Source organism: Pantherophis guttatus, chromosome 6 (assembly GCF_059756535.1).
Source record: "Pantherophis guttatus breed Tessera chromosome 6, ASM5975653v1, whole genome shotgun sequence".
In the NCBI taxonomy this organism is placed as follows: Eukaryota; Metazoa; Chordata; class Lepidosauria; order Squamata; family Colubridae; genus Pantherophis; species Pantherophis guttatus.
Window position 1 is genome coordinate 52,298,558 of NC_142068.1, and position 13,212 is coordinate 52,311,769.

Here is a 13,212-nt window from a genome sequence, read left to right on the forward strand (position 1 = left end):
TTACATGACTCTATTTTGGCTCTTTGGCAACCAGTTCGCATTTATGGCCATTTGCAGCATATTGTGATTATGTGACTGTAATTTTTGGTGTTTCTTTTTTCTGGTAAAAATACCCATTGGGTAAAATGGATGGTAAAATGGTAAAATAGATTCATTTAACAACCACTTTGGCTTAATGACAACATTCATTTAATTACTGCAGCATTCACTTAATGGCCACTGCAAAAAGGGTTATCTACTTTATTTATTTATTTATTTATTTATTTATTTATTTATTTATTTTATTTAAATTTGTATACCGCCCTTCTCCTAGTGGACTCAGGGCGGTGCACAGCCAAGTAAAAAACATCCAATACAAAATTTAAAAATTTAAAAGAATTTTGGCCAAACATTAAGAACCTTACCACTAAAACCCATTGAACAAATTAAAAATCTAATATCTCAAAAACCGGGGGGGGGGGGGTGTTTCACGCCAGCCCTGCTTGATGGAAGAAAAAAGTTTTTAGGGCATGACGAAAAGCCCGGAGATCTGATATCCTCCGTATTTCCGGGGGCAAATCGTTCCAGAGGGCAGATGCTGCCACAGAGAAGGCCCTCCCCCTGGGGGTCGCCAGCCGACACTGCCTAGCTGACGGCACCCTGAGGAGTCCCTCTCTGTGGGAGTGTACTGGCCGGTGGGAGGCTATTGGCAGGCAGAAGGCGGTCCCGCAAATACCCAGGTCCGATGCCATGGACCGCTTTAAAGGTGGTAACCAGTACCTTGAAGCGCACCCGGAAGTCCACCGGGAGCCAATGCAGCTCGCGCAGGAGAGGTGTCACATGGGAGCGCCCTCTCGCTCCCATAATCCCCTGCGCAGCTGCATTCTGCACCAGCTGGAGCCTCCGGGTGCACCTCAAGGGGAGCCTCATGTAGACAGCATTGCAGTAGTCCAGGCAGGAAATGACGAGTGCCTGAGTGACTGTGCGTAAGGAGTCCCAATCCAGAAAGGGGCGCAACTGGCGAACCTGATGAAAAGCCCCCCTGGCGACAGCCGTCATATGCTCTTCTAAAGACAGCCGTGCATCCAGGAGGACACCAAAGTTGCGAGCCCTCTCCGTGGGGGCCAATAACTCGCCCACAATAGCCAGCGATGGCGCCAGCTGGCTATATCAGGACGCCGGAAGCCACAGCCACTCGGTCTTGGAAGGGTTGAGTAGAAGCCTGTTACTCCCCATCCAGATCCGCATGGCCTCCAAGCACCGGGACATCACTTCAAGGGCATCGTTGGGATGGCCTGGGGTGGAGATGTACAGCTGAGTATCGTCAGCGTACTGATGGAATTCCACCGCAAAGCCACAGATGATCTCGCCCAGCGGCTTCACATAAATGTTGAACAGAAGGGGTGAGAGGACGATCCCTGCAGCACCCCACACACAAGGCGCCTCGGGGTCGACCTCTGCCCCCCTGCCAACACTGACTGTGTCCGGTCGGAGAGATAGGAGGAGAACCACCGTAGAACAGTGCCCCCCACTCCCAGCCCCTCCAACCGGCGCAGCATGATACCATGGTCGATGGTATCAAAAGCCGCTGAGAGATCTAATAGGACCAGGATAGAAGAGCAACCCCTATCCCGAGCCCTCCAGAGATCATCCACCAACGCGACCAATGCCGTTTCCGTGCTGTGCCCAGGCCTGAAGCCGGACTGGCGTGGATCCAGATAGACAGCTTCATCCAGGTACCCAGGCAGCTGTACTTAAGGCCTGCCATGACTTGTGACCATAAATCTGGGCATAATTACAGTAATAAATTGAGGATTACCTGTGCAATTCTGGAACTGCTGTAGGAATAAATCTGAAATAATATAATCCTGTACTGTATATTACAATATGAACTTTTTCTATAGATATATTTTGAATGAAAGTTACAGGTTACAGTACTGTATTATTTTTTTATCAATTGTATCTTGCTCTAAGAACTGTGTACAGAACTATCTAAATGTACTACAGATAGTCTTTACAAAGGCAATTGGGACCAGGATTGCTGCTGCTAAGAAGTACGGTCATAAAACACAATATCATGTGGCTGCATTGCTTAGCAATTGCAGTTCCAGCTGTCCTGATTGCCATTGTTACCTCAAGATATAGGGGTCATTCAGGCGGAAGTGGCAGAAATCCCAGGTAAGAAGCCTAGGGGTGCTCCGGGGCATCCCACAGGAGTGAGGGAAGCCTAGAAGGATTGGCGAGGCTGTAAATTGGGGAAGAACAAGGGATAATTTGTGAGACCTAGCACACGTCATACACAATCACAGGAAGTTGCAGGGCTGGATAGTGAAGTGAAGTGCAAGTGTAGGAAGGCTGCAAGATAGATGATACAAAAGGGTGAAAGCGCAGGGAGCCTTAAGGAATTTACTAGACTACTAGAGAAACTTGTGACCTTTTCTGCTGGTTTCCCCATTGACTTTGCTTAAGTGAAGCCAATTGGGAAAATCAGAAATACCAGTCAAGTGACTGCAGGATGCTGCAACTATCATGTTGCACAGTTGCAGCATTCTGCAGTCTGTTTGCCAAGCACTTGGAATAAAAATCATGTGAGTATTGGTGTGCTGAAGGGGTTAGAACTTTGAGGACCAGTCACAAATATCACTTGTTCAGCACTGCAGCAACTTTGAATAATCACTGAACAAGTGGACAGCAAGCAAAGACTATCTGTACTGAACATTCTTAATTTTTTAAAGCATAATCCTCTGTTACTTTTTCATCTTTCAATAAGTGTTTTATCTTAAGAAACTCAGGAGCACTGAACAAGCATGCATTTTGCTTACCCATTCTTCACTGGAATGTTTACATCTTGTGACAGTGCATTCTGCTGAAGATGACAAATAGGAAACATCTATTGTTCCAAGTGACAAAGCGGTATCATCCATGATCTGCAACATAAATTCAGGCTCATGAGCTAAAAGAAGAAAATAATTTCAGCATTAAAGAATTAAGTGTATTAATAAATAACCTAATTCACTTATCCTAAATGTTTTTCTAAAGCTGAAATCCTTGGCACATCAATAGATTTTATTTCCAAATTAAGAACGTGTATGTCACAACTACAATTGGCAATTAAAAAGATGCATCTATATAACTATATAGTACAGTATATAGTATTATTACTGGATCTCTTTCAGTTGTCCATTCAGGATACTATAACTCATTAAAGAACAGTTTGTCATTATATTTCAAGCTTATTTACAGGTTGCTATAATTACCAGAATTGATTATAATCAGAGGAAATTAAATTTGTGCTTCATTCATACACAGAAAGTAAATGCATACTTAAAATATTATAAGATAAGACTGAGAGGAATTTAAACCAGTTTTTTTCTAATATATACTTCTCTGTTGCATAAGCTTCTAGGCAAATACAGTGAAGTCAATCAGGCTTCCGAAAGCTAGAACACTTTCTCACACTACGTTCTCAAACCAAGCAAGGATAAAATGTCCGGTTAGCCATTCAGTGTGTTTTGCACATCTAAATTATTTCAGCACATTGTGTGAATCTATAATCAGAAGGAATATGGTAGCACCTTTTTTGATTACTAAACTTTTTGAAAGGCAAAAGCTTTCATGAGCAGTTCTCTTTATAAGAGGCATTGAGTAGGTAAACTGATGTAAGACTTAAATTGGAATAAACCGTAGGAAGAGTGGGAAAGAAGAGAAGGCAGATTAATTATACAGATGCAGATGACATGTGAGAGACTACAAGTCCTTAAATCAATTAACAACTGCAGTATGTTTAAAAATCATTGTAATGATTGAAATTTTTTGAGATTGTATGGATCTAGGCAAGTAAATTAGTTAAACATGGATTAGTACCTATACAAACAGTCAGCAAATCAAGTACAGAAAAACATACAGGTTTCTTTCACCCTGCTAACATAAGCATTTCTATTGTTAAAAACTAAGGAGCCTCTCCTCTACATTATTCATACGTAAAAAATACAAAGACATAAACAAATATATTTGTTCAGACTGGGAAAGCTCAATAACATGTATTTTCCCAAGATACAGTCAGAAGTTTCTTTAGGGACCCAGGAAATTATAGGGAACAGTTTTCAGCAGAGAATGATTTTGTTCCTTGCTGTTCTAATTACACTGAATATACTATTATAGCTGAAAGCAACTGTAAAATACAAAAATACAAACCCAAGGATTTTAAAGCTTCACAAATCAGAGGTATTTTAAAAGATGTGATGAATCCCGGTTGCTTTTCAAAGAGCTTTAAGCATAATTTCCTAAGAAAGCTAATGTGGCTAAGAATGAAGAGACGCAGTCTTGTTATTCCATAGCTCGGGACTGGTGAGAAATAAAGTCCTCTCCTCTTTGTTTAATATAAAAACCTGTAATTCCCAAACTGTGATATTGTCTTTTTTAACAAACTTACAGGGTACTATGAAATACTTAATATTTGGAAGTAAAACATTATGCAAAAACTCAAAAACTTTGAGAATTTTTGATACAGACTACAGAAAACAGTATATCATATTTATTGTAAATAAAAGCATTCTAACAGGTTTTTAGCAGAAGACATAGTCTCTCTGATAATCATGTTGTACAGTATGTAGAGTTTTGAAGACTAATATCATTACCACCTTAAATTTTGCTGAGAAAACAACTGACAACTAATGAAGATATTTCAACAGTCACATTTACATCAATTGGTGCTTCAAGATGTTTTCAAAAGTAGTCCCAAATAGAATAAATTTAAATTGTCAAGAAAGGGTGTGACCAAAGTACGGACAAATGCTGCCAAATCTGATTGGCTAAGGAGATTCATAGCTGTTACTTAAACATGTTCTTTCTTACCTGGGAATACAGCAACAACTGAGAATCAAAGAACCATCCCAGGCTGTATATCTGTACTTTTATGAGAAATTTCATCCAGAATAGGATGAACTCATGGTAATTTCCTACTGAACAACACCATCTTTACTTTCTCTACAGCAAGTATTACCTTGTCACCTTTGGGACAAATCATAACTAACACCTACCAAATCTCTGATGGTGAATTGACCAAGTCTAACTGCCATAGAATGTAAACTTGAGTCTTAAATAAAATCTTATTTGGAACTTGATATAGGAAAAAGAAGAAGAAACAAATATAGAAACGAATGTGTGAAAAGTCTACGGTAAGTACTTCAGTACTTACACTGGAAGCCCTAAACATTTTTGTGTATGTAATTGCCAGATTTTGTAACTGAATGCTTCAATTATTTGGGGCATCCAAGTATTCTGGCAATGAAATATTATCATGCATGTGAAGTTCTACCAATTTAAGCATATTCAATCCCATGCTCTTTAGATATCATGGATTAAAATTTCCAAACCATTCAGCCAGCATATTCATTGCTTATCTGATAACATACATTCATACCTCAACACTCTAAGTACTGAAAGATAAACTAGAACAAAGAGTCCATAGAAGCAATAGGCTAGTCTTATAAGATTGGATCTTTGGATAAACTTACCTGGGAGTAAATGTCACTGAATTAATTAGATTTACTTCCAATTATATGAACATGAGACTGGGCTGCAAATTGCTAAAACTTCAATTTTTACAAAATACTGGAAGCAAAAAAGGCATCTCCTTCAGAATTTGCTTGATAATTTATATGCAATAGCATGAACAAGCAGTGCTAAGAAAGTATAGTCACTTTAAACTTTCTTCTATAAATAACAGATCAAGTACTGAATTAAACACCAGTATCAAATGTTGGGCGTCCCTATACAGCAGAAGGCTACTGCCAAAGAAATTCTGCTCAAACTAATCACCAAGGGAACATTAGCAATCTAAGCCAAATTGGCTGAATGACAGAAAGGACTTTCACACAGTTAGTTAAGTACACCAATGGAATGCAAGTGAAAGACTGAAAGAAAAAGAGGAAAATAAGCAGCCTATGTAAAAAAGGAAAATGGGTATTTATTCAGGACCTACTTTGAATTTAATCCAGACTCATCAGCCAGATTGCCATAGTTGAGAGAATGATAAAATATTTCCATATACTAGCTTGCTTCACACAAAACAACAGATACAAATAACTGCACAATCCCTTTCCACCATGTAGGAACTTTCCTCCATGCAATGACTTCTAATTGTCCATGGGCTCAGGGATAAATCTGAAAAATACTTTTTGTAGTTCCATGTTGTTTCTCTACATTCTCTTCACAACATTTTGCAAAAGAAAGGAGGGGGGTGAGGCACAGAGGTTGTCAATCAGATTATTCTGCATTTATTTCATGCTGTGTTCATTTCACTTGCTAGCTCATTCAAGCATGGGCCTAGAGCCAAGTTCGGTATGCTATGTGCTCCTTTTTTCAAAAACTAAATACTTTAGTTTTAGGAAAATACTTTAGGAAAGTAATTGGTGCGCACACAGTTTTGTCTCACATTAATCTTTCGGTTTATTTATGTATAGGCCAGCCAAGAGTGCAGCAGTAAAAATACTGCTAGTTACGGACGATGACCCTCTGCAACATCTTTTTTTTTTTTTAACCTCAAAATAATTTCCCAGGAAACCATTTCATAGGCAAACATTTCATAGTTTTTCTACAGTAGACCCGCCATCAACACAGTGGTCCCAATTCCCCACTCCCCCCCATTACCTTCTTTTTTTTCCAGCGACGATACCAGCGAAGGATCACCCTCGGGAAAGGCTTTTAAGTTCTGCTCCCGAACTATCCAGCAGAAATCTCTCCAAAAACTCCCGATGCGCCTGATCCTCTGTCCCTTGACCTTCCGATCTGCGACCCTTTGGGGGGAGGAAATAGGCGGACGCGGCGCGGGCAAACGCACACCCTACATCAACGCGCCTCCGATTCGACCTGCAGCCCAGCAAGACCTTGCCGGCAGGCTAGCGGGCAGGCTGACTCTTTCACGCCGCCCCAACAAGGAGGGCAGATGCTGACGCGATTTCCTGAGCGCCAGGCGCCGGCGAGCTGGGAAGAGGCCGGGCTGCGCTCTCGTCAGCAGCCGCTGGAGCACCTCAGCACGCTGCGAAAAGGTGCTCCGTGGCCACTGACCTGATGTCTTCCAGGTGTTTTGGGTTGCCATCAGCCCTGCCCTGGCCGGTGAAATAAGGCGGGTTGGGCAGATTGGGAGATGAGCCCTACTTCAGGGGAAACTCGGGGATCATCCGATTATTCTAGGTGTAAAAGGAATTGGAGACCTTGCTTTATTCCAGGACAAAGGCAGTTTCCGAATATTCTGCAAAGTTGTCTTAGAAGAGCACCATAGTGAGTGCTGAAGCAAAAAAAAAAAAAGTGTGTACGTGTATGCACATTTTTTAGGATGGTTTTATTTTTTTTACTGTGCCTAATGTGTCTAATGTCCTTAATGATAATACTAACATAGCTGTGTCAAATGATAATATTAAGGTAGCTGTCATTTGGCAGCTCTTGGTTTGAAGAAAGAAAGTCGGGTAATAATCCAATCTTTCTCTGTCCTGCAACAAAATCTGAAAGGCTCAGGTTGAAAAAGGTCATCAAACCAGGATGCTCTGGACAATCCCAGGCACCTCCAATAACAACTAATATCAACCAAAGTGTGGGAAAAGAGAGAGACAAGCAAAAGAAGACAAAGGCTGCTTTGATCTCTCTTTACCTGGACTCATCCTACTACTTATACTGTTAACTTCTCTCATTTGTGTACCCAAGTTGTTTAGGAAAGGACAAAAACTTTGCCCTATTATTTGCTTGGGTGGAAGTTTGGTGCTCTTTTGCTGAGAATGCAATAAATGCACAAAAGTGATCATGATTCATTATATTAATTTTCATTTTCAGCTGTTATTGAATACACCACTAAGCCACGAACTGCTTATCAACAGTTATAGTTGGGCACCATATCATGCTAAGCTATAAGCAGACAAATCACACTTCGCTTTTCACCTTCGTTTGTAAATTCTATCAAATAGCTCTTGTTGCTGGATTCGGAGATACTAGTTCTGGATTATTTTAACTTCCCCTACTTGAGAATCAGCCTCATAATCACCATTTCAATTTTTGGTTCCCTTCAGATCATGTTGGACTTGGCATTTATGTAAGAGCAGTTTATATATAATCTGATATTAGGGAATATTTCCATGTGTTCCTTGTCATGGGCTGATCAGCTCCTCATTGTGATGGTGTTGACCATCATCCAGACTTCATAAGAATGATAGGCCCATTCAGAGGTCCATCCTAGGCACCTAGTATGTCATGATACTTGAGGAATTTCTGAAAAGCCAGGCAGCATTTTTGTTGAAAATCAAGTTGGCCTGAAATATAAGCAAGCCAGGCATTACAGACTCCATACCCACCCGGTCCAAGTTTAAGTGTGGATAAATTCATTATTTCACCCAATTACACATTTTACTGTTTCCTCTTGTAATCTTATAAAGCAGAGATTTGTCTTCTTTCATTTCCAGTTTCAGTGAATCCTGGTGATGTTACATAAATAACAAAGACAGAAATTTGAGTTCTTCCAAAATTGTTGGCCATTAATAAGAGGCAGAATAATAGGCTTTAGAAAAAGATATAGACGTATTAGAGTATGATTCAAATTACATATTAGAGAGTAAATGAATCATTATGCAAAAACAAATAAACTTCATTGGGCTCATCTAAATTAGGAATCAACGAAGTTCCACAAATACTACTTTCTCAAAGGCAGCTCCTTAGAGACTGACAGACTTTCTGCTCCACCGGATTTTAAAGTTCATAGTTTATATTCATATTTATTGTTCTTATGAAAAAAAAATGATATTCTGCTAATTTTGAGGACTCTAAATGATTGCTTTCTTTATGTTTTCCAGGACTGTGGTTTTGTTATGTTGAATTCCTTTTGGTAGCTTAAAAAAAATCTTGGGAGAATGTATTTACTTTGAAGTGGTTTGCTAGAAATGCTGTACTTCAAAACCAAATGAAATCAACGAAAGCATTGGACAAGTGATTCCTTATTGTATATAGAAAGCTCTTAATTTTGTATTCTAAGATTGTTTCTTGTATGCAATGTTGCTATGGTATCAAACAAATGAGTACGGTTTTAAGAGTATTCCTAAAGGGAAGTCTGCTTCAACTGTATAATTTCTTTTTTAAGAAATTCAGCTGCATTGTCCTTTGATGCTATTTAGCACAAGCTATAATCTGTTTGTATTGGAATTAATAGCAAGGTTTCCATTACTTGCACAGTAAGCAATAGAAGCAATTCTTATATGTGTTAAAGCATAAACATGTAGCCCACAAAATATTATAAAGATTATTTTTGTAGAATGTTTTCAGTGAAAATTTTTACTCATATCTTTCCTGTCTCTCTATTAAAGTATTCTCTCCTCCAAATTAGCAATTTGTGTTCAGAATTGCAACAGAACTGTTGCTACATGGGAAGAAAAAGTATGGATTTATAGAACTATGGGATATAACAGAAATTTTTAAAAAAACATACAGTGAAGAAAAATGAAAAAGGCTGAGCTAAAAAACAAAGGCATTTTTGTTCTTATTGGTTACGTTTATCCTTGCCAAAGCACAAACAGTCCCATTTATGCAACCAAAAGTTCAACATTGTGATTGTTTGTGGACCTTTGTGGATTGTCAAATGTTATTTTATTGCTTGATAAGGCTGTTCGGTACTTCTTTGATTATTGGTATGTGTTATAACGGTTCAATTATTTCATTAGCCTTCCTGTAACTGCAAAATGAAACAAAACAAAGAAGAGAAGATAACTTCTACTAAGTTCTAGATGATTTACTTATTAGTAATTTGCTCCACAGTCAGAACCTGTGTTAACAGAAAGTACTACTAAATTGTACTATGAAATTGTCATTCACTTACTTAAGTACAGCATCTTTTTTGTGTATTTATTCAAACTCTATTTTTTATGAATTTAGTACTTTAAAGTTTTGTATTCTGAGCTTCAATACAATTTATTCAATTGTATTGAATAAAAAGCTTTGCTTTTATAAACATAGATAGAAGTGGACAGCAGAACAATAATATAAATTTAACAGCAATTTTATTAATCATGCTTTAATTATGATATCTCTATTATTTCATAATATTGAATAATATTGAATAGCATTGGGCTGAGGATAGATGCCATTGCACAAACATTTACAAACACTTACAGTAGGTACATTTATATAGGTCTAGAATTTAAATTCCAAGGTGACTCAGTGGCTAAGATGCTGAGCTTGTCAATCAGAAGGTCAGCAGTTTAGCGGTTCAAATCCCTAGCGCAGCGTAGCAGAGTGAGATCCCGTTACTTGTCCCAGCTTCTGCCAACCCAGCAATTCAAAAACATGTAAAAAATGCAAGTAGAAAAATAGGGACCACTTTGGTGGGACAGCGCTGGCTCTTTGGCTTAGAAACAGAGATGAGTACCACCCCTAGAGCCAAAAACGACTAGCGGGGGAACCTTTACCGTTACCTTAGAATTTAAATACTATTATTGTCAAAAACCAAACAAAAATTCTGTGATAAATTCATTTACACAGATACACAAAATTGCTACACAAAAACAAATCAACTTCATTCTTTGCCATTGAGCTCATCTGAAATAGGAGTCAACAAAATATCCACAAACCTTACTGTCTTAAAAAGCAATTCCTTGGAGCCTGCCAGACTTCCTGCTGCACTTGATTTTAATGTTTGTTTATTATTTTTTTTCAGATCACGTGAATCCAGGGCCAATTCCCAAAACAGATTTTAAAAAGAAAAAACACAAGTTCCTCGTGATTCTTATCCTGTTTTCCCTACAATAACACTGATAATAAGTCCAATCAAGCTTTTGAGCAAATGGCAATAAGGCCAAGCGCTTATTTCAGGGTTCAAAAAAATATAAGATGGTCTTGTTTTTGGGGAAACACAGTATATTCTATAGCAGTATTTTTTAATTTTAAATTTTAAGATGTTTAAACTTCCAGGATTTGTCATGCTGTCCAGGGAATTCTGGGAGTTGGAGTCCATATCTTAAAGTTGCCAAGTTTGAAAAACATTATTCTATAGCAAGGATGTCAAACTCACATCACGGCAGCATCACATGATGTATCGGAACTTCCCCCCCCCTCACTTAACTGGGCATGGGTTAGTGGTGGGTTTCAAAAATTTTTACTACCAGTTCTGTGGGTGTGGCTTGGTGGTCATGGCATGGCTTGGTGGGCCTGGCATGGGGAAGATACTGTAAAATCTCCATTCTGTTCCCAATCCTGAGAAGGTTACTGCAAAATCTCCATTTCCTCTCGATCAGCTAAAACTTAGGGGGCAGAGAATAGAGGGGGCGTGGCCAGTCAGAATTTTTACTACCGGTAAATTTCCGCTACCGGTTCTCCAGAACTGGTCAGAACCTGCTGAAACCCACCTCTGGTGTGGGCATGCCCATTGCGTGACGCATCCGACCTGTGGGCTGGGAGTTTGACAGCCCTGTTCTATAGTCTCTGCTCTATTTTTTGTCTAACCCACCTTTCTGTGCCATAGTTAACCATTATGTGATTCTTTCTTCCCCATTTTCTTTCCTAAAGCTGTCCAATAAAGCATCTGCTGAATTAATACCTGATTCATGATGATTAGAGATCAGTCAGGGTCAGCAGGAACCATAAATTCATAAGACATTACTTAAATTCTCAAGCTAATTGTGGCTACTAAAGAAGGCTTGTTTGTTTCCTTTAAAGTATGACTTGGCTTCTATTTAATATTTACTTTAATATTTTTTCTATTTAATATTAAAATTGTATTGAATATTTCTATCATTGTAGAAGGTATATAAATTCTACCCTCATCATTGAACTTGACTTGAGAAACTGAGAATAAACAAGGAAAGACAATTATTGCAGAGTTGAAGGCCAAATTCAAAAAGTAGATAGATAGAAGAAAAACATTACTGTACTAAACAAACAAATTTGTAAGTTTGAATAAGAAGTTCTAAAAATAATTCAGCACACTATTACACTGTATTGTGAGATGAAATAAGAAGCTTACTAATTATGAATTACTTCAGTCTTATTGTGGGAGAGACCATTGTAGGCTCAAAGATACCTGAAATCTTTACATAAGTGACCTTGCAACAATCAACATTTATTTAATCTTAATATGTCTTAGCTTCAACATTTCCTTTTAACCCTTTTTTAAATGAAAAACCTACTTTGTATGAATTTTCATTTCCTATCCAACATTTTTATGTTTAATGATACATCAGATACAGATAAAATAAATTAATTTCATTAAAATGTTAGTGTTATTGCTACTATTAGTGCTTTATATTATTTATATATATCATGTCTCTCTGGGATCAGGACCAAAGTACAATTGTTCTGTACCAAAGGAAAAAATTACTATGAGAATTCTTTCTATATTGTCTCTCTTATATTAATTCTCATAACTTCCAGGATGCTATAGAACATAAGAATACAAATAAAGAAGAAAATAAGATTTGAGGGAAGTAGTCTTATTTTTAATGATATCACCACAGAATACATCTAAAAGACAAATAAATGACAAGTATTTTTTTCTAATCTGAAAAAAAAATCTTCAAAACTTTTTTTCTGATTGCAGAATGAAAAAGATTGTTTTAGATAATTTTAATATAAGTTAAATGATTAATATTGGTTGTATATAGTATCTATCTATCTATCTATCTATCTATCTATCTATCTATTTATTTTTTTATTCCAACGATCCAGAGCAGACCAGAATAAAAGCCAGATTTATTCCCACTGTGGAATAAATCTCCTCTTTCACTTTTCTAATTGTATGCCTACCTACCTCTGTCTGATAAAATATTTTAGGATGTGTGTCAGAAGATTTGTATATGGTAGTTAGTATGCTTCAGGCTCTGGTTTCAAAGAGTTAAAGTAATTGCTTGTATGTTTCTTGAAATTCCATTAAAGTGAACAATCAAAATTATTACACCTCTTAATCTTGTCGAACTACTAAATTTCACGGTAGTAAAACAAGAAAAATTATGGATACTTGTTTGAACCTCAATAAAACAGGCAAGCGAAATGCACCTGTGGTTTTGAATCTTATAAAAGGACTGAACATAGAATATATAGTATGGAAGGTATCTACTGTATACCACAAGAGTCCCAATAAGGACAAAACCAGTAATATAGTGCTTCCTAGTGCTTAGTAGCTGACATAACATTTCCTCCTTCCATTATCCCTTTATTCATATTTTAAAAAATGAACAAACCAGCTCAGAAACAACTTTATTTAAT

At 37.8% G+C, this 13,212-nt stretch overlaps 1 protein-coding gene across 3 annotated transcripts in view; it reads right to left on the reverse strand.

The window, feature by feature from the left end:
* Nucleotides 1–7,287, reverse strand: part of GPAM (glycerol-3-phosphate acyltransferase, mitochondrial) — a 35,635-nt gene extending 28,348 nt beyond the window's left edge. Inside the window, exons 1-2 of one of the 3 annotated variants that reach the window (XM_087872894.1) lie at nt 6,631–7,287; nt 2,802–2,906 (exon numbers count right to left, since the gene is read on the reverse strand). In XM_087872894.1, the coding sequence (XP_087729020.1) occupies nt 2,802–2,903 (102 nt within the window). In that variant the 5' untranslated portion in view covers nt 2,904–2,906; nt 6,631–7,287. Of the gene's footprint in view, nt 1–2,801; nt 2,907–5,495; nt 5,776–6,630 lie in introns of those variants that run through there. The other 2 variants (XM_034440099.3, XM_034440100.3) reach the window with 2 other exon arrangements.
* Between the last annotated feature and the right edge of the window lie 5,925 nt (nt 7,288–13,212).